This window comes from Calonectris borealis, chromosome 1 (genome assembly GCF_964195595.1).
Source record: "Calonectris borealis chromosome 1, bCalBor7.hap1.2, whole genome shotgun sequence".
NCBI classification, from domain to species: domain Eukaryota; kingdom Metazoa; phylum Chordata; class Aves; order Procellariiformes; family Procellariidae; genus Calonectris; species Calonectris borealis.
Window position 1 is genome coordinate 68,358,065 of NC_134312.1, and position 19,691 is coordinate 68,377,755.

General features: G+C 38.4%; 1 protein-coding gene across 11 annotated transcripts in view; it reads left to right on the forward strand.

Annotated features, from left to right (window-relative positions):
• Positions 1 to 19,691, forward strand: part of WNK1 (WNK lysine deficient protein kinase 1) — a 109,015-nt gene that overhangs the window by 22,788 nt on the left and 66,536 nt on the right. For 8 of the 11 annotated variants that reach the window (XM_075159154.1, XM_075159188.1, XM_075159164.1 and 5 more), the window contains exons 2-3: positions 14,081 to 14,253; positions 19,136 to 19,356. In XM_075159154.1, coding sequence (XP_075015255.1) covers positions 14,081 to 14,253; positions 19,136 to 19,356 — 394 coding nt within the window. Of the gene's footprint in view, positions 1 to 5,844; positions 6,123 to 14,080; positions 14,254 to 19,135; positions 19,357 to 19,691 lie in introns of those variants that run through there. The other 3 variants (XM_075159172.1, XM_075159225.1, XM_075159217.1) reach the window with 3 other exon arrangements.

Below are 19,691 nucleotides of genomic sequence, written 5' to 3' on the forward strand. Positions count from 1 at the left end.
GTCTGAGCATCTGTTGTTTTTATGATACTGTCTTTAGCTTAATTAAAATTGTTTTACTGGGATGTTGTTTGGGGTTGTGTAGTATGTCAAGGAATTTAATTTAAACAGAAATACAAAAAGTCTCAAATCTACTTACCTACTCTTATCCCCCAGAAATGTAGTTATTGTCACTGAAACAAGGGATGCAGTATCAGAACACTTGTGCAGCTTTTCTGACAAACCACTTTTATTTGAATTCCAGCTTCCGTGGCTTCTTGTGTATGCGGACTTGCTGAACAGATAAGAGTGTGTTTCAGATGGAGCCATGGTGCTAAAAATGTTTTCAGATAACTTTTTGGATAAGGAAACTTTTTCAATGTTAAACATGATTAATAATTAATAATCTTGGTATATGATGCATAGAACATCAGATATTTCACTGTATGGAAAGAGGATTTGAATCTTTTTAACTTTCTGTTTGGATGATGCCCTTCAGTTCACAACTAAAGTTAATTTTGAACTGCAGGTAGAATTCTTCAGTGTGACAAAGTAGGAGGTAAAATGAAAACAAGGAAGCCTGTTCACAGGTTGTGATGACCTGTTTAAGGTAGGCCCTTGGGACCGTGACATTCTCAGACATTATAGTTTGTCTTCAAGAAATTCCTTCAGTGTTCCTATTCAAACAATTGAAAGAAAGTGGCACCAGACCAAGGACAGACAGTATGTGAGTAAAGCACAATGTAATGAGAAACAGACTTTTTGGATAAGCTGTAACAGTTTGAATAGCTGATTCACAGATAGGTTGTGGTGAGTATCTGAGGTTGCCTAGGTCATGGTTGGTAATCTGGCAGTGCAGGATATTCCCAGTAGTAGTCTTCAGAAAAAAAACTTAGTTTAATGCAGAATAGCCTTGCCAATGGCAGTACTGCCTTGTAGTCCCCAAATTCCAAGAAAAAAGTCATGAATATTCATCTTAAACTTCCTCTAGCACTTTTCCCTAGGTGTTTCCTTTGAATCATCTTGGAGATTACTCTGTTGATAATCCTTCATCTCAGCTGTCTTACATTAAATTTTAGCTGTCAAAGCCTTTTCTTGCAGGTCAATCCAACCCCAAAGGGTTTCTTTTTTTCCCCAGCTTCTATAGAGATAGTCCTTTTATGTTCAAGGTGTGCATATTGTTATCTTGATTTACCGTACAGCAAAACACTCACTGTTTTTATGTATTGTATCCTGTGTTGCTTTAGATAATAGGAGCTGACCAGTCCCTCCATCTGCATTTCAATTAAACTGTTTTCTGTAATAGTTTAACTAATTCTAAAATTATTCAGGGTTGAACTGTAAAGCCAATTATGCTTCTGGATGCAGAGTATGCTTCATCATGCCAGTATTCTTAATTGTTCATCCTACCACTTGCCTACTGTTAAATATTTGAGTGGTTTTTTTCTCCTGACTCAACTATGCTCAATTTCCTTGCTCTGTGAAAGATAATGTGCATATTTTAAAATTTGCATATTAGTGGTACGTTTGATATTGTCTGAAATATTTCTGACTTTGAGTAGCTTTTTAGATCTACAACTTGTATGCTGTTTGCTAAGGAAGATGTACACAGTGCGTTGTAAATGTCTCTAATGTGTATGGTATCATTGTGAAAGTCTACAATAAACATGCAAGTGATGCAACAACTGATTTCATAAGTCAACCTGTCAGGTAAGCATGGAAACATTATTACTGCTTCCCTTTATGAGAAACCTGAGATGAAGATGGGTATTCTGGTAGATCACAGGAAAACTGCATCATTGGTGGATTGAGGCTTAAAAAAATAAAAAAGTGCTCCTCCAATGTGTTTTAGGACTTTTAAGTTTGTGAAATGCTAGTACTAATACTGGTATTTATGCAAGGTATTCCTTGAGTATACCTCATCTAGATGCAAATTTTGGTCACCCCATAAAACTGTTTCTGGAACTCTTTAGTCTTTCCCTACATGAGATCCCTTTTTGATTTCGTCTATCTTGCAAGAACACGCAGAACACCTGGCAATTATTTGAGGGGTTTATGATGAATCCCTGAAGGATCACTGAATGAGAGATCTATCTCTGAAGGAGAGACGTCTGGCACGGAGTTCTCTAGTGATTATTGTAAGGATTTTCTGTTGGCTGCTGGTACTTGGCCTATACTTTGTATGTCATACTGTCATAACTGATAGTAATCCACAATTTTGTAAGTTAAATGAAGTACTTTTTTGGATGTGTTTGTGGAAAAAGAAGCAAAGCTGGGGAGAGTAACTCCTGTAGTGTAATCAGGCTGCATATGCAATGTATGTACTGATGTTGTATGTAAACTTGAAGCTAGCATGTACTGTAGGCTGATGTGAGTTCATTTTACAACTGGAGGAGCATGGGGGGCAGCCTTGCAGGGAGTGCTGCTTAAATACTTGCATAGACAATTTAAGTTTATGGCCTCTAGGCTTTATGCTGGGATTTTTGCAAGGGAACTAGTCAGAGGCACAGGAACATTACTAGTTTCTGTGTACCTCCTACTTTGATCATTATTAGTAAATCTTTGGAGTCATCTTGACACTTCTGCATGGTTTCCAACCAGCATATTGACGTAACTTTTCAGCATACTGAAAAGTAGATATAGCTAACTCCTTCCCTTCGCCAATAGCTTTGTGAAGTACATAGGATGAAGAATTGTAGTGTGGTTTTGATTCTGTAAATTGATTTGCCTTTATCAAATCGGTCTAATGTTCTAGACATGTACCTACTCATAAAAGGACTCTTCTGGTGATACAGAAATATGTGAAATAAAGAGCTACGGTTGCTCTTTTGATGCAGTGCGTGAATAAATCTGTAAGGTAACCAGAACGGATCGTGGAGGAGGTTTTTTCCTGCAGTATTGTCACTCCCTGAATGGAGAATTGGATTTTCATAGTAAAATTGAGCTGAGATGATTGGATGTACCTTCCCTCTCACTGACAAAGCAATCAATTCAGTGCAAAATGAGAATTGACGTGAGCTTCAAAACTTTTAATGAGGCATCTGAGCCAAGTGACAAGATGGTCCAGCTGGTTAATAGCTCATCAAGAATTCAGTTCAGCTAACACTTCAATTCTGTAATAAGCTAAATGTAATAAACATAAGCCTTATTGTGAACTGGTATCAGATAGCAAACTTATCCATTTATCTTCCATGGATCAAATAGCAATTGTAAAGTGAAAATAAATAGATGAGCTGTCTGTTCTAATACTGATTATTTTTGTATAGGCCAGCATTTTGATTACTGTCCCTTATGTTCAGCCTCCCAGGATGAATAAATTGAATAAAACTTTTAGCCATCTTTTTTTCCAGACTTCTGCGTAAGGAAACACAAATGCTGCCTATACAGCAACCTAGAATAGAAATGACTGAAGCCTAAACAGTTGCTTGCCATTCTTAGACCAGATTCCTGAGGACCTGGGAGATTCCAGAGGAGGTCATGTCTAAGCTATAGGTTTCATATCTACTGTTTAAAATTTTTCTCTTACTGGTTGTGTGGAGAGCAAAGAAAAATATATAATTGATTTGATAAAGTATTAGTATACTTCTTAATTTAGTCTGAAGCTGCTATATAGTTTTCATGGCTGTATTCTGAAGAGTACAAGTTTCCCAAAGCAAATTGTGGGATTAGGCAATGCACTGGTTAGTCTTAGTCATTGTTTTCTGCAGAAGTGGAATTTGGTTCAGTTCTTTAGTTTGGCCTACTTGCTTTGCCTATGAATGTTTGTGCTGATGTGAGAGAGTGGGAAGAGGAGTAGTATAGACTTGTACTAATATGTATATTCACAGACAACACAGCTCTGGAAACAAGCCTGTAATCCAATAGAATCTCACATATGGTACAATTTTGCTGATGTTTGATTTTCCTGGGAAAAGCGAGGTGCTTTACTGCCAGGCACGTCATATTCATGCTTCTCAAAATTTAAGTGGAAACCTAAAAATCTACACTGGCTGAATTCTTTGGAAACCTGTCAGCCAGACAGCCTATTCTAACCTTTTTGGAGTTGTACAGGTTCTCTTCTCTGTCATTATCTTTTCAAGAGGGACTTGAGGTATAGCTGGCTCTCCAGTCTCTAAGCAGCATGCTTGCATGTGTCTGTCTGTGGTGCGTGCTGGGCATGAGCCTTCTATCTAGTATTGCACATGGTACTGAAGTGCAGTAGTGTAGCAGTGTAGTCATCTCTGGCATTGCTGAAAATAAAAATTCCCACAGTGCTACTGTAACAAAATATAAACTTTGTTATTTGGAGTCGTACTTTAAGATTTCTTGTGACCTTACATAAAGAGGAAACGTTCTGATCTACTGTTGTCCTGCAGAGAAACAAAAGTGTTTTTCTGCTGCTGTGTTCATGATGCACGTTGTGTTTGCATGCTCCTTATGCTTCTGATCCCACTTCTGCCATTTGTTCAATGGGAGGAAGTGAGGCAGAATGGCTTCGTGTCTCACCGAGTTAGTGAGCTCGTCACTGATGCAGTGTTCCTAACTTCCTTTTTTTTAAAGCATCTTTGGTTTTGTGTGTTCTAGTTACTCCTTACTGCCTGCTTCTTGTACAGCAATAACAATATTAGCAGTAGACTTGTTCTGAATGTTCTTGTGAATTAGAAGGATTTAGCCAACTTTCTTTTTTCTAGCTGAAGACCTGGAAGGACTGTGTAATTGTGACTAGTTACAGGTCAATTGTGTTTAATGATGCTAGAACTTGGTGCAAGCAAGCACAAACTTCAGTTCTAATGTCTTTTCTGTTATCAGGAGACTCTCACTGAGGATGTCTCTTCATAGGTTAAGTCTATGACATTGCTGCCACCAGGTGTTTTAGATGCTGCTACTACTACTGCTGGCACAGGTGCTACTGCATATGTAAAAGTGGGAAGCAACCACATAAGAGGAATATAATTATTGGTGGTGTTCTCCCCCCTTCCCCTGTGGTGATGAATCATAGCTTCATCAAAACTGACAAACAATCGCAGGATAAAATGGGGAGTGGTGCTAGTATCTTTCAGTCACATACATAGGCTTTAGTTGCAGATACTCCCCCCTCAATGTTAAGACAAAGTTGTATTTCTTATTTTCTGAAGCTTACGCAAGTATCGATTCTTTCGGGATATGCATAATTGACTTCTGCAGACTAAATCCTGACTGTGAAAGCTTCTCTCTGTTCCCCTTCTGTCTGATCACTGAGTTTCATTTCCCTCCTCTTCTTCCTCCCACCATCAGTTTACCCAAGTATCATCTCTGTCAAGATATGTGTAACTTGTTTCTTTAATTCTAACCTTCAAGCAGCAGCAATAAACTTGCATACATTTGCTGTATCACTTACTTGTATCAATAGTAAGAGAAAGGACAAGAAGCAATTTTATTTTTTGGTGTGTTTTTAAACAAACTAACTGCATCTTCTAATGAATTTTGTGCTGTGCTACTGTTGTTGTGCGTTGAAATGCAGGAAATGGAAATACAGAAGATAATGTACAAGTAGATGCTTTTCACCAGGAAACTGTACAACTAATGTGATTAATCCCTCAACCTTTCACTTAAGTTGACTACTTGTGTACTTCCCTGAAACTTAAAGCATTTTGAATACCTTGTGTAAGAGGAAGCCTACAAAAAATATTTACCCTTAATCAGGAACTTTAAAAGGTACAACAGATAACTGTTTTAAGCCTATTCTTTTCCATTGTGTTAGATATGTACATTATACTCTAGTGTTATCTTTCTCAAGGTTATTTGCATACTCCATGAGGACTGTTTGTAGCTTATATAAAATTGATTCTTCTTGTGGAGACTTGCCAAGCAGCAATGTAAAATTGTTTTTTCAGTAAGTTTTAACCTGGCATTGTGTTTCGTTCCACTGTCCATCCTCAGGAACTTTGTCTTCCATCTTCAAACTAAGATGAGGAGAAAAGGGACTGAAAAGTTTTGGGCCCCTCACTACAAGAAAGACATTGAGGGCTGGAGCATGTCCAAAGAAGAGCAACGAAGCTGGTGAAGGGTCTAGAGCAGAAGTTTTATGAGGAGCAGCTGAGGGAACTGGGACTGTTTAGCCTGGAAAAAGGAGGCTCAGGGCAGACCTTATCACTCTCCACAACTACCTGAAAGGAGGTTGTAGCAAGGTGGGTGTCAGTGTCTTCTCCCAAGTAAGAAGCGACAGGACAAGAGGAAACGGCCTCAAGTTGCACCAGGGGAGTTTAGATTAGATATTAGGAAAAATTTCGTCACTGAAAGGGTTGTCATGCATTGGAACAGGCTGCCCAGGGAAGTGGTTGAGTCACCATTCTTGGAGGTATTTAAAAGACATGTAAATGTGGAGCTTAGGGACATGGTTTAGTGGTGGACTTGGCAGTGTTAGGTTTATGGTTGGACTCAGTGATCTTAGAGGTCTTTTCCAACCTAAATGATTCTAAGTACTGGTAGCCAGCAACCGGAATGCAGGAATACTGAGATCCTCAGATTCAGTTATATTTCTTCTGTATTGATAATGATTACCCAGTTTTCTTCCATTGCAAGTCATTGTTTTGGAACTCTGCAGCCTAATGCGAAGAGGATGTGTGTTATATTCTTCCCTTCCCCCAAACCATGTGACTTTATGCAGCCACAGAGATTGATCTTGATTTCTGAATTCTGTAAGTGTAGATAAAGAAGTAACAAGCAAGCAAACCATTTCTTCCTAAAAACTTTCTAGAAGTCTTCGCAGAGCTGTTTCTGGGGACATATGACCTGGGAGGGGCAGTTAAGGAATTTCAACATTGGGAGATACCTAGCCTTCTGAAAGCTAAAGAGGATTTCGGGCATTACAGCTTTATGGCAAGGAAGCCTGACTTTTTTTTTTTTTTTTTTTTGTTCCTGCCTTTGGTGAGTGGCTTTTTGATTTGGTCTTTCTCTTTTTTTTTGTTTATCTTCTGGCTAATGCATGTATTTTTCGGGAGAGAAGTAATACTTGATGGATCTAAAGAACAAACAGTGCATAGTAAGGCAGTCTGTTTTAATAGATTACTCCATTCGTGTGTGGAGTGTAGCCTGGGAGCATTGACAGCTATCTTCTGGCAACTTTTGATCTAGTGACTTCTCATGTACTACTGTAGGGTATCCTAATCTGGCACTCACTGTCCTCAGTAGCTGCAGTTTTAATGTATTGCTTTTTCTAAGCTCTTTTTACTGAGCAGCTGGCAATCTTGGCAGCTGATGATCTTCCCCAGTGTGCTGAGAGCCCTCAAATTATCAAATGCAAATTTCAGAATCAACCCCTACAATCTCATGTAGATACTGCAGAGACTTGCCCATGAAAGGTTGGACTATTGGAAGGTAGGAGAGCTGTAGCAAGAAGCATGCATGAAGCAGGAGTTATCTGAAGACTGAACATCTTCCATTAGGTGTGCGGACCTGATTCCTAACTCTGTGGTTAGCTAAACGTTTATGTAACTCCACAAATGTTGTATTATACAATTAAGCTCTCAGGTAGGGCACTTGAATGCTCTGAGCATTTGAGGAACACTACTGTCAGATGAAAAAACCCTTGCATGCATACTTTTGGAACAGCAGCTGTTCAGCTCCATTTAATCAGTTTTTCGTGTTCAGTGGTTTGTGGAGAGGTATACTGGTGGAAGGATCTGTGCAGATCCTTGATGAATTTTCATGTCTGTTGCTGTACAGGGGTGCATTTTGAACAGTCTCTTCCCCCTCCCTTCCTTTTTTCTCTCTACCTAGTCTTTAACACTGGAAAGTCTGAAGTGGTTTATGTGTTGACACAGAAAAGTAAATGCAGTTCTTATGCACTGAGACTTCCATTTCTACGTACCAACTGTGTAATGCTGGACGATTTTTAAGCTCAGTGGATTCTTTGTTGATATTTTGTTAATCTAGCTCAATGGTCACTGTGCTCATTTTTCCTCTTAACTGCTAGATTTTTTCAGGATGAGAACACTGCAGCCCACAAAGCCTCAGTTCCATTAACTGCTGAATATCAGAGCGCAGTCTTGCTAGCTTCTCCTCTGATGACCCCTCATTAACCTTGCCTAAAAGGCTTGCAAAGCCTTTCTCATTTGCTGCAGAAATGCACACAGAAGAACATTTGTCTCTTCTGTATACTACTTCTTTCTCTGAATAATAGGCTGGGAGCAGCAGTGTCTTCCCCTCAAATTTTCAGACATTTGGAAAGCTTGATAAAATGCTGCTTGGCGTAACTTCAGAGATGGATAATTTACCTTGGTTGTGATTCAGACTATCTATAATTCAGCAGCACTTTGAAGTCTGTCATGGCTGTACATTTTCAGATCACACCACTTGAAGACAGTTCATTACTACTAATTTTTCTAGTGTGCTTTCTAGTGCATCTCTTTGGATAAAAGCTACATAGTGTTGTCCTAGTGTAGTTTTAAAAAAAACCAAAACCACAACCCACTAACTGTCCCTGCAATATAGCTACATAGAATTTCTGGATCTAGCAGTAGGATATGCAGAAAGCTAGTAAAACCTGTCTGTAGTATGTGAAGTGTCCAGTCTTTCTCTGTTTCCTCTTTATTGATTATCTTTCTAATATTGTGGAAGAGGGAACAGCTCTCTAAGTCATGTAGCAGCTCACACACTGAGCTTCTTAAAAAAAAAAAAATCCAGTTTAAAATTGACCTCTATCACCTGTGAGTCTACTTATTTGTAGAAGATGGAGACCATGGGAAGATTTCTGGGTAAGGTTTGTTCTGTTGTGCATAAAGGTTCCCTGGCACTTCGGCTATGTTAATTATACTTGATACTAAGAAACAGAAAATCACCTTTGAGGATGTGTAGAATGAGGTAGCAGATCTAGTTCCCTCCATGTAGAATATTTCTCTTGTTATCCACTTGCTTGGTATCCTGTAGCATGTATTTGAGAGTGAAGTGCAGTGTGTCTCTTCTGCATAACTCCGTCCACTGAATGCCAGCTGAATTGTCCTAGAATTTAGCTCAGGCCATTTGGTGTCAGTTAGTAAAAATGGACAGCGGAGGCGAGACCCTTAGTTGAGCTCAGTCTGAATGACGAACAGACTCAAATGGCCTGAACAGAGTACGATGCCTTGCTAAGGTGGCTCTCCTGCTGCTTCAGATGTCTGAGCCAGGGTGTGCAACTGCTTGTGGTAGTGTGATGTGCTTTGCAGATGTGTGATTTCTTGTTACGATGTTAACAGGACAGAACTCGGAAGGACTGTGGAAGGTTAGAAAGGAAAACGTATGAGAGATTACTCAGTAGACTCAATGGCTATGGGAGCAACCCAGTTGAAATTTAAGATTAATTAAGATTAATTCCTCATTAAAGACACTGGATAGATATTAAGCCTTGGCTGAAAAAAATCACCAAAGGAATATAGGCATTTTTTGCTGGTGAGCTTTGTTTTTTGTGGCTTGGTACAATAACTAATCTTGGGGGTGGGGGGGGTGTTTTGGTTTTGGGTTGGGTCTTTTTGCATTTATATAGGGCATCTAGGTACAGGGATGGAAAGAGGGTAGTAACAGTTCTGTGTGTAATTCATGCTCCTGTAAATTAAGTACATTAGGGAAAGAGTAAGCCTATACCTGGTTTATCATGAATGAACAAGATCCCTGTTTTACATTGAATAATGTAAACACCTCTGATAGCTCCTTCCCAACTAAAAGAAATCGGAGGGGAAGTATGTGGATAAATGGAAACAGCCAAGAAAAGCTTATTGAATCATTCTGAGCTGAACAATTGTTTCGCTGCCTGTCTCTGTTCAGGCCTCTGGCACTGCAGAACTGCAGGTCACGTGCTGGGAAGCCTTGCTGTTTGTCCTGGCTTGTCAAAACAATTTAATGTAGGTGGAAAGGAATGAATGAAATGAACGAAGTGGGCTCGATGCATCTGTTTCAGTTTGTTTGAAGGGCAGCCCAGTGATTGGGATGTGACACTTAAGTCCTCTGGGGAAGCTATCAGTTCAGGAAGAACAATGCTGGCCATTTTATAGAATAGGTAAATCCATTTTAGGAAACAAGCTCTCCTACATTTTGACAGCTTTGTATATTTTAAAATATTTGGGCTATATCTGCTCAGCATGTGCTAACTGAGATATAAGAACGTGACTTGCTAACTTCGAGACTTAGGACTTTGTCTTGTCTGCCTAAGGTTGCTTTATTATGGTAAAAAAAAAAAAAAGACTCGGGGAGGAGAGGAGGTGTCCATTTTTTTATTTTATTAGTAGGAATTCCAAAACAAATTGGTTTTTGAAGGATAGGATATCGAGCCGTATATTATTAACTGTTCTTAAAGTGGTGGTTTTTTTTAAAAAATTGTTCAAGTTTCCCAGGCTTATGGAAAAGCGTCTTATATGTGCATCTTGTGTCTTTCTATTTTGTTTGGTTTCTGGCTGTTTGATTTAAAAAATAAAATAAAAATCAAAGAAAACATTAAATTTGTTTAACTTTGTGATACTGGAATGTTAAGTTGTGAAACCTCTGTTGTTGCTTCCAGATGAAAACGGCAAATACGTGCTGAAAGGATCCATCTATATACCTATTTAGACTGTGAGTTACAGAAAAAAGACTGCAGGGGATAGATCTGCTTATTTGATTCACCCTCGAGATAATTTAATTAAATGGAGTGCTTATTTTGAACGATATGCCATAAACTTTTTGCTACCTCTTTAGAGGTGGAGATAGAGCTGAGGGTCTTGCATTCTGCAGACTCCTGCTCAAAGGCCACAGTGGAATCTGAGTATTGCCCCAAGTAGCTGCCTTGTTGGAAAGACACATCTGGGCTTTTGAGTCTCTTGGAGTATATACTTAAAACTGAGGATTGTGAAAGCTGTCCCCTTCCCAAATTCTTGAAAAATGCTCTTTTAAACTCTTATTAAGTGATGATGGCTTCTTTCTCTCTGCTACAGCTCTGCTGTACAGCAACTGTGTGTGTGGATTTCATGTGATACCAAGATGTTCTCGTTCCCCTGCCTTTCTCCAAGTATTCGTACCTAACGTGGCTGGTAGCACCATTTTTCATTCTCCTGAATTATATATGGTGCTCTATTTTCATGCTTGTCTCAACATTTTAGTATCTGCAGCTGCTTAAATTGCGTCTTTGTACAAGAAAGAGCATAAAGTTGTCGCATTTGCCCATACTAACAGCTCAAAGGATGCCAAAATGTAGTATTTGGGATGGGCCTTGTTCTAGGTCCATTTCTATGCAGTCTGGGAGATCTTACTGTCATAATATGTTTTCAGGTTCTGTTCTGGTGGACGGAATACTCAAGTTTTGAAAGTGTACTTGTCATTTTTAAATCGCATGTTAGCTTGTAGGCTAACTATTTGCAGGTTGCATTAGAAAGTAGTTTGTACAAGTATAACCAGTCATTGTGTATACAGATTCATTTTGTTGGTATAATTGTACCTGAGATCTAATATTTTCCTGAATGCTAGGGTTGTGGGGTTTTTTTTAACGTATATTCACCCTTTTCTGTTACCTAGCATTACTGTTCCTTTAGGGAAAGAATATAAATAACTGTTATGGATGAGTGTATGGGTTGTGTATCCAAGGAAATGAGGGTAGTTAAAGGTAGTATGCATCGCTAGTCTTATGAAACAAGTGGCCTCTCTGTCTTTTTCTTACACCTCTGTTTAATGTTCACTTTTGCTGCTGCAGTATGCTACGAAAGAGTGCGATGTTTCCTTGGTTGCAAAAACATAACTGTCTTCCCTGGGTGAAGTTTGTTGGCCTGTGTTTGTGTCCAGACTTGTCCCAGATCATTAGGGCACTGTGACTTTCAAAGAAGTGTTGAATTACTTAGTATATTGTCACTGTCTTGGTGTGTGTTTGTTTCTTTGTTTTTTTTTTAATGCTAGCACTGAAGTGTTGAGTGTCTGTTTTAAACGTCACAGAGATGTTTGCAGGAACACGATGCTACCATTGATGTGACCAGAAAGAGAAATGAGTCAAAATATACATGCCCGTTAAGAGTCTGTTCATTGGTAAGAGTGATTAGTTTCTATTTGGGGCTAGTAGTACAGTGGTAGGGAAAACTGAGTAAGACCCTTAAGGGAGAAGAGGTTTACATAGATTAAGATGAGAACTTAGTGTCAAGTGTAGTCTAAAACTGGTTAGTAGTGTTTGTGGTAGATAACTTGTTAGAATGCACAAAATAAAGGAAATTTAATCCAAATGTATATCTAAAACTTAGGTTTTGGACAAAAACGAATGCAGGTGTTTATTACATAGCTAAATTTAAGTGATATAAAAGTAATTGGCACAGCCTTGTTTTTATGATTACCATATATAATAATTGGATTTACTTAGTTTTAAATCGTGGATTGTATGGATCAAGTGCAACGGCTGGGAAGACTCTGCTTTATTTTACTGTAAGAATGATTATGTTATTGTGATTTTTGTATTGCTTGAAGCATTGAGTGTGTCTTAGAAGCATGTATATGGTTCTGACTGATGTACCTATTGCAACTCATTGCTTTTCTGTATCATAGCAGTCAAGATTAACTGGTATTGAACATAACTTATGCTGCCCAGTTTATTGTAATGAAAGGAAAGCTATTAGATGGGTAAGATAGCTCACATGGAAGTATTACTTCCATATTAAAAAAAACGCAACACCTAAGCAGATATGAATACTTAAATGTTTGCGGAGTCTTTTCTGCAAACATGTTATATCGAAATTTGTTTGTGCAAGTATGCTTATGAAGGAGTGAAAAGAGGTGATAGAGTTAATTTCTGCAGAGTGAAATGGTTGCAGGATTGAATGCTTTTGATGTCTATAGACTAAATTTGCAAGGCTTAAGAATTAGCATCTTCCTAAGAACTGTAAAAGTATGTGTGTGATTGACACTCATAAGCACTGATAAGATACTGATCCCTGAGGTAATTTCAAACTTGTTTTCAAACTTCCACCTGGAAGACACTTACACTTTGGAAAATTGGAGCTTCGTCTGGAAATGAAGTTTGTCTATGCCCAAAGATGTTCTGTGAACCTCTCAGAAAAAGTTAATGATTTAAGTGAATATAGGATGGTCTAGATACTAGCATGGCTGAATGGTATTGAGAAAACATACTACCTATAAACAAAGGAAGAAGAATTACTGTCTGGAGGACAATAGGAGGTTGTGAACAGTATAAGTAAACCTTGCATGTTTTTACTATCTCCTTTTAATTGAAGAGGAAATATGGAATTAAGTGGCTTAAAATTATTTCTTAGATTTGACAAAGAGGTCACTGGTTATTCCTAAATAACTGTTAGAAACAATGATTCTAGAACTCTGGGCTTTAATAATATCCTGAAATGATTTTTTTTAATACAAACTGCCTATGGATCCAATTTATGTCAGTCGATCAATCTGACTGGTGTGACCAGTGCATTGGTAGTGCATTGGTAAACTGACAACACTGAATGACACAAGGAGACTGTTTCCTCTTGAGATGCGCAGCTTATTCTGGTAATAGCTTCTCAGAGTCTTAACGATATCTGATAGCCAGTTGTTGGTAGATAATACAACTGTATTGTCCAGGAATGCTTTTTCATGATCTGTTTCTGGCCAAAAAATTGCTTTCTGTCTCTAGTGTGAGTTATGTTTTCCTTGATTGCTAGATTACAGGAAACTTGCTCAATCATGAGGTCATGCTTTTAATCAAAGAAAATCCAACTCATTCACTTGTTCTTCTACAGTTATAAGTACATACTATATGTTAGAGAGGTTTGATGCTCTACTCCCAGTCTCTTACCAGTGGTCTGGATGTTATACACAACCTGAGAGGGATGCTTTAAATGATCCAATCGTGTCTATTCTTGACCAGCTCAAGTCAGGCAGTGACTAAATTCATTAGAGTTGGGGAGGAGGAAACAGGAAGAGGAGATAATCTACAGACTTGCAACTCTTACCTCTGAGAGCAATCAGATTGTAAGGAAAAAAAATTATAAAAAAGACTGTAATAGAATGTCTTCTAAATGGAGTATTTAAGGGTAATTGCAAACAAAATGGCATTTAAGACTACTGATTCTTACTTGTTCACTGCCTGTACCCAACTGTTTTTCAAGTTGCTGCTTCTCTGAGTAAGGAATAAAGCAAAGCTTTCTGACCTTTTCTTTTTCATTAGGATCGGAAGCTGTCCAAGTCAGAGCGACAAAGATTTAAAGAGGAAGCTGGGATGCTGAAAGGGCTTCAGCATCCCAATATTGTCAGGTTCTATGATTCCTGGGAGTCTACCGTCAAGGGAAAAAAGTGTATCGTTCTTGTGACAGAACTCATGACATCTGGAACATTGAAAACGTAAGTAAATTACAGCATGTCAAAGCATATAAGAATCATTAGCACAAAATCAGAGCGCTAGAAATAGATCGTATTTCAGAATAGATAAGAACAGAGCTCTTTTGCTGAGGGCTAACCTTCCATAGGGAAATTCTTGTTTAAGAGGAGTCTTACTAGCACTGCAGGGTGTGGTAGAACATCCTTTAAGTTAGCAAGCTTGTCATATTCTTCCTTGTAATGTCCTGGTAAGCACATGCAGAAAACTTTCAGATTTTGAGAGCTCAGGAAGACAATGCTCTATTTTCCCTTCTCAGAATTTTTCATTTGCCTCTCCAGCTGCCTTCCATTCAGCATGAACTGGTTTGTAAAGTTCAAAGCACGAATTAATTCATCTCTTCTGGGGGTTTTTGGATGTACCATACAAATAATAAGTGAAAAGAAAAAAAAACCCACCACCTATTTGTTTAGCTGAAACTTCATGAAGTAGTACCTGACAAAAATCTGAAAGTATGCAGGTGCCTGCAGTTTCAACCTGTGAAATAGTTGAGTGAAACTAAGTCTATTTTTAAGCCAGAGTTAAAGTAGACATCAGCAAATCAAACTGCTGCGAGGGCCCTCTAGTGGTATGGGGAGCCTATGGGGAGTTTCACTGAAATCACGCCTTTGCCTTGCACTGTAGAAACTTGCAGAGCTGTGAGCTTGTTTGTGAGCATCCGGTCACCATTAATCTACTGGAAATAAAACTGCCAGCATTTGAAATTCAGGGATTATGGGTCGTTGTCTTAATTCTGTGCCCATTTAAGTCGTGGAGAGGCATTCACATCCTAAATGTGTAAGCAGGCTGTAAGAGCTGGAAACAATTTGCAATCTATTTGGTTAAAATAGCCTGTGAATGTCTTGTGTTTTTACGATGCTTATTGATAGCCACAAATGGACATACTTGAAGAAAAAATGACTCTTTGGGAGTCTGGACTGCAATTACAGGGAAGTGCTTGTCTCTTGAAATAGTACTGGAGGGCTAAAGATACTGCAGCTTTCTTTTTAGCTGTATGTTCAGGGAAGACTTTTCTGAGGTTAAGGTATTTCAGATAAAATAATAATCTGTTGCTTCATGTGCTGTTTTCAGAGCAGTAATAAAGTAAAGGTTTTACAGCTCTGTACAGATGCCTTTGAATAAAGTTACCTAATTTTATGCTAGAATATGTAGTATTAGATTTAACTTTTTTATCCCTTTCTTACTCTTTTCTCCCCTTCACAGATTTTAATATTTGGATTGGCTAGTTATGTGGTGGCATAAGCAAGATGATAAAGTAATAATAGACAATTATAAAATAGGGTGTTGGTAGGAAGAAATACCTCAGATTTGCTGGCTATAGGAGTATTTTGTACTCTGAAGCATGAAGGTCTTTTTATTTTATCCAGAAAGAACTAATAGGCTTTTTAACTGAAGGTCTTTTAAACTGAAGACTTTGTGATTTAGTTTATTCTTGTCCACTTCACTGGAGTCTTGACAGGTAAACTATATGCGAAATTTCTGATGCACCAAATTTAATATCACTAAGTATTTCATGTACCTGTGTCATATTCCTAGATTTACACTGCACACTTGTGTTTGCTTATGGTATTTGACTGACTGAGTATTACTTCCATATCCTTTTCCAGTATGTTTACATTACCTGCATTTAATACAAGTGATACCTTCCTTGTTTTGAGACTGGGACATAGACATTGTTGTCACTTCATGTAAAAAAATGAACAGAAGAAAAACGTGGTGATATCTTAAAGTAAATTTTCCTCATGTTTTTTTTCGTATTTGTATGCATTTATATATATGCACACATAAATAACGTTAAAATATTGTGGACTCGTTCTTTTCAAATGCTGTCTGGGCAAATTTCTAAATTTTGCACTAAGAGTCCCTGAACTTCTGCATACCAATGGAAAAGTTTTACAACTCAATTGTTGTAAAGAATTAAACTGCTTTCTGATATTGTATGCTATCATGGAATTAAAATATTGGGGGAAAAAAAATGGAGTTGTCTATTTTAAAAATTGCTGTCTTCGTTAATAGTGTAATTAAGATTTAATCTGACCTAGGTCTCAGCCACTAGTTTTGTCTAAGGCCGTTGTAGTGTGTGTTCCTGATCTACTTTAAATGAATATGTCAGCTATCTGGTAGGACACACACCTTCATAACTACCTCTTCTAACTTAGTAGGGTTTCCTATAGCTCCTTGAGCTGAGATGCTATAAGTCAGCAGCCTTCCTCCTTTTAAAAAAAAACAAACAAACAAAAACCAACAAAAAAAGAAAAAAAACCAACCTTGAGACAGAAAGCGAAACTCTAGTTCCTGTTTCTCTCTATTCATTAAAGCTAAGTATTAAGAAAGCCTCGTGTTCTCATCTTTGCTTGTCTTCTGTGCAAAGATCAAATATCTATCTTTTTTAAATTGACTACTACCCTGTAAAATAGACAAGAACAACATTGATTAAGCAGGAACAAGTTCAATGGAGGGCCACCAAGATGGTCAGGTGCTGGAGTATCTGCTCTGTGAGGAGGGGCTGAGGGAACTGGATTTGAAGTTCCTGAAGAAGAGGATCCTTTGGGGGACACCTAACAGCAGCCTTCCAGGGCATATGAGGGCGTCAGGCTCTTCACAGAGGTGCATGGTGGGACGATTAGAGACAACAGGCATAAATTGAAACAAAAGAGGTTCAGACTGATATAAGGAGGAGCTATTTCAGTGGTGATAGTCAAGCAGTGGAACAGGTTGCCCCAAGATGTTGTACAGGCTCCACCCTTGGAGATACTAGAAACCTGGCTGGATACAGCCCAGAGTAACCATGCCTGACTTCATGGCTGACCCTACCTTGAGCAGAAACCTCCTAGACTGAGGTCTCTTCAAGCCTGAGTTGTCCTATAATACTAGCAAAATTGAAAACATACTGGCTAGTAGGGTTGTCTGTGTATTTTTATGTATTTATATACACTTCCATTTTAAAATGATTTCTGCCTTAAGTGACATGTGCCTTAGTTCACGACAGTGTTATGGAAGAACGACAGCAACGCTGCAGGATGCTGGGTGATAGTTGGACCCAGGTCCTTTAACAGTGAGAAGCTGGCAGTAGACTAGCATATTTGAAACCAAGAATGTAATTAGGGATTCCAGATGCTGAACTGAAGTGCCCCTACCATGTGATCTTTGGAACAGGCTCAAGAAAGATGAATGAGGGTTGTGTCAATAGCAAGAATTCAAGTGGTAGCTGATGTGATCCAGAACCTCCTTCAGTTTGTCTCCTTCCTTGGCTTGGCTTTTTCCCTGCCTGTTTCTACATTCAGTTTTGAGACTTGATTTCCTTCTGGAACTGGGTCCCGATTGCTTTTACAGATCTGTTTTCACAGCAGGATTATTGCTAGCAGCTTGATTTTCCAGATCTTCTTTTGAACTGGAGAAATTAAAGTAAAAGGGATTAATATACTGCTTTTTTATGTTAGCGTTGATTCAAGTGATTTCATCAAAACTTTCTCCTGATTAAGTGGATATGCAGAAGAGACTGAACACTACCATGGAATAATTGAACATGACTTGATTTTATTTTAAGATTGCAGTTGCTAGACTTCATGCTGGTCACAGAATTTACTACCAGTCTTGCAGTAGTGTGAAACTGGTCTTTAACTGAGGCTTTGAGTAACGTTGGCTGAACAAGAATAAAGTCCTTGCTCTACACAGCATGCTAGTTCTTTTCTCTAAATGTATTTCAGCCCATATTTTTTCAAAAGAAAGAAAACAACAACTCATCACTTCAAGTTGTTTTACCCAAAGAGGGGTTGTGAGAATACACTGCTGGAAAGCACTTGAATACTGTCATATGTTATTCACCTTGTGGCATCTCTAATCTGTTGAAGTTAAGGAGTAGAATAAGATCGTCGTCTTAGGTCGTAAGCATTGGAAAATATTTTTGGTATGAAATTTGACTCTTCTGACATGGCATTTTAAAAAGCGGCAATGTTAGAATAATTAAGGTTGGGTCACATTCTACCTGCAAAGGGATACTGACTTTACGTATGAACTCTTCCATGTCAATTATTTGGCAGAGCCTTTTTAAAGATTTCCCCACTCCATCCATGTCTGTCCATACGTTTGAAGTAGTGAGTAGTACCAGTCAGACTGAGGTCATCGAACCCCATCCTGCACCAGGGAAGTGATCTCTAAGAATTTCTAATTTGCTTGACAACTCAACAAGTAAATTTGAAGAAGGTTTAAAGTGTAACCTAGAATCCTTGACCAGAGTGCTTGGACTAATAATGAGAACTAAGGTATAACGACTTCAGAGCTCTTGCATGGTTTGCAACAACTGTCTACTTGCTTGGTTCTTACTAGCGTTTTGGCTCTAGTGCCCCACCTTCCCACCCAGTTATATTTAATCAATGAAAAGATTATAACTATTTAGGCAGTTTCAGGATAAAAGGTAGGGAAGAAAAAAACCTCTTAAATGAATAGATAAAGAATTGTTGTAATGCATAAGCTTTTAACTCTTTGTCAGGGAAGCAGTGCCTTGACACTTAGCAAGCCAACTGCCTAGTTGCCATAGGGTGACTTTGTATACAAGTGAATTATTAGCTGTTGATCAAGCATTTCACACTTATCTTTCAGCACTGTAGTCCCCTGACTAGAAGAAAGAGGGTAGAAATTCTGAGTAGGGCAGCTTAAGTTTTAGGAGGGGGAAATAATCTTCAGCTCCTCTGAAGTCTTGAAATGTCTAAGTAGATTTTAAAATAGAAGGTGAAGTTGAAATTTGTGCATCTCTAATTACCGCTTTCTTACTTCAGAAAAGCGAATGATACAGCATAATCTACTATTTGTTAGCAGAACCTGTTTAACCTACTGTTATTTTTTTATTAGGTATTTGAAAAGATTTAAAGTGATGAAAATCAAAGTACTGCGAAGCTGGTGCCGTCAGATACTGAAAGGCTTACAATTTCTACACACGCGCACTCCTCCCATTATTCATAGAGACTTAAAATGTGACAACATCTTCATTACTGGCCCCACTGGATCAGTTAAGATTGGAGACCTTGGTCTGGCAACCCTGAAACGAGCTTCTTTTGCCAAAAGTGTGATAGGTAAGCCTCTCCTGGTTTGGAGGCTGGTGAGCCAGTCTACCTATTTGGAAATTTGAGTCTTTTAAGAGCTTTCCTTAAAAATATGGTTTCAAAGGTACATGGTCAAAGCCTGAAAATGTGTAGGCTTTGTTTCTTGGCTGTTGAGGTCATTCTGTGTTCCTGATGAGATTACATGTTGAAATTTTAGTTGTGCTTTTGATATTTGTATATGAACATTTTGGAATATAGATTCATTGCTCTGCCCAACAGTTTAGTGCAACATTGTTGATAAAACCACTCTTAACTACATATAGATCTCAGCTTTAATGTGATGGTTCAAGAAATGTACAAATGCA